Genomic DNA, 1,447 nt, shown 5'->3' on the forward strand with positions numbered 1-1,447 from the left:
GCTTGTAGGAGCGGAGTGAAAATGGTTCACGTTAGCAGAGGGACGCTTTTCTTGCCGTGGTTTCTGCAGAAGGCAAGGAGCGATGGAGGGCCGTGGTGGGGTCGGAGTGGAACGAGGAAGGGGAGTCGGTGAGCACAGACGCGTACGGGGGCATATACCTCCTGGGGTACACGGACATGCCAGCAGAGCAAGGGAGCATACAGGCAGGGAGCTACAGCGCTTTCGTTATGAAGCTGAACGCTTACGGCGAGCGGGGGTGGACGAGGGTCGTAGCAGGGGAGCGCATGGGCGGATTGGGAGGGATCATAGCCGAGGGGAGCAGCGGGCTAGAGGTAGCTGTCGTACTCAACACGAGCAACCAAGGACAGGGAGTCCAGGTGTCAGCTTTCTCGTCGTCAGCAGACTGCAGGGGAGTAGGAGACATTGGCAGCCTCGTATGTCCCTTGGGGCACTACTGTCCGGAAGGCATGGAGAACCTTGAGGCCGGACGGTGTCCGCGGGGCACGTACGGAGGGCAGGAGGGGCTTGCAAATGTGTCGCAGTGCACGAGCTGTCCTGCTGGGATGTACTGCAACGATACAGGGCTCACGGCTCCAAGCGGGCCTTGTAAAGCAGGATGGTACTGTACCGGAGGGTCTGCGGACGAGCGAGCGCTATCATGCGATCCACGGTCTCGGGTATGTCAGAGCGGAGAGTGCAACCAAGATATAGCAAGAGTCATGCCCAATGGGACTTGCGGCGGGGAGTGTCCCTTGGGCTCCATATGCCCTACGGGCTCGTGGGAGCCCACAGATTGCCCAGCAGGAATGTACTGTGGTACAGCGGGGCTGCGACACCTGCCGACAGGACCCTGCGATGCAGGGTACTACTGCCAAGGTGCTTTGGGCGGGCTTGGGGGCAGTACGCCAAGGCCCTGGGAGGGCCTCAGGGGTCGGGGACCATGTCCGCAAGGGCACTACTGTCCAGCCGGGACCTTGCAGCCTATAAGCTGTCCTCGGGGGACGTTCTCAGGGACTGTTGGAAACAGAAATGTCAGCGATTGTGAAGCTTGCCCAGCAGGATACTTTTGTCCTGAAGAAGCTCTGACGTTTGGAACTAATTTTACCTGTCCTTACGGATATTACTGTCCTTTAGGCATGTCGGTGGGATTCGACCTTGCTTTCATTTGTCCTGTGGGTCACTTCTGCGATGGTCGAAATGCAATTCCTACCGCTTGTTGTTTGGGACAATACCAAGATCAAGTAGGCCAGAGCGCCTGTAAAGAAGTGCCTGAACGGTATTACTGCCTCCAAAAAATCCGATGGCGTCTGAAAATAGATTAATACCTTGCCCAGCAGGATTTTATTGTGAAACACAGACAATAGAACCAAAGCCATGCAGAGCGGGGACGTACACAGACCAATCAGGCCAAACAAATTGCTTGGATTGTCCAGCTGGATTTGTATGC

At 56.7% G+C, this 1,447-nt stretch overlaps 1 protein-coding gene across 1 annotated transcript in view; it reads left to right on the forward strand.

Annotated features, from left to right (window-relative positions):
- Positions 1-284: 284 nt before the first annotated feature.
- Positions 285-1,447, forward strand: part of GUITHDRAFT_83595 (hypothetical protein) — a gene marked incomplete at both ends in the record, with an annotated part of 1,599 nt that continues 436 nt past the window's right edge. Inside the window, 2 exons of the mRNA XM_005817817.1 lie at positions 285-670; positions 911-1,125. Coding sequence (XP_005817874.1) covers positions 285-670; positions 911-1,125 — 601 coding nt within the window. The remainder of the gene's footprint in view (positions 671-910; positions 1,126-1,447) is intronic.

Source organism: Guillardia theta, assembly GCF_000315625.1.
Source record: "Guillardia theta CCMP2712 unplaced genomic scaffold GUITHscaffold_542, whole genome shotgun sequence".
NCBI classification, from domain to species: Eukaryota; class Cryptophyceae; order Pyrenomonadales; family Geminigeraceae; genus Guillardia; species Guillardia theta.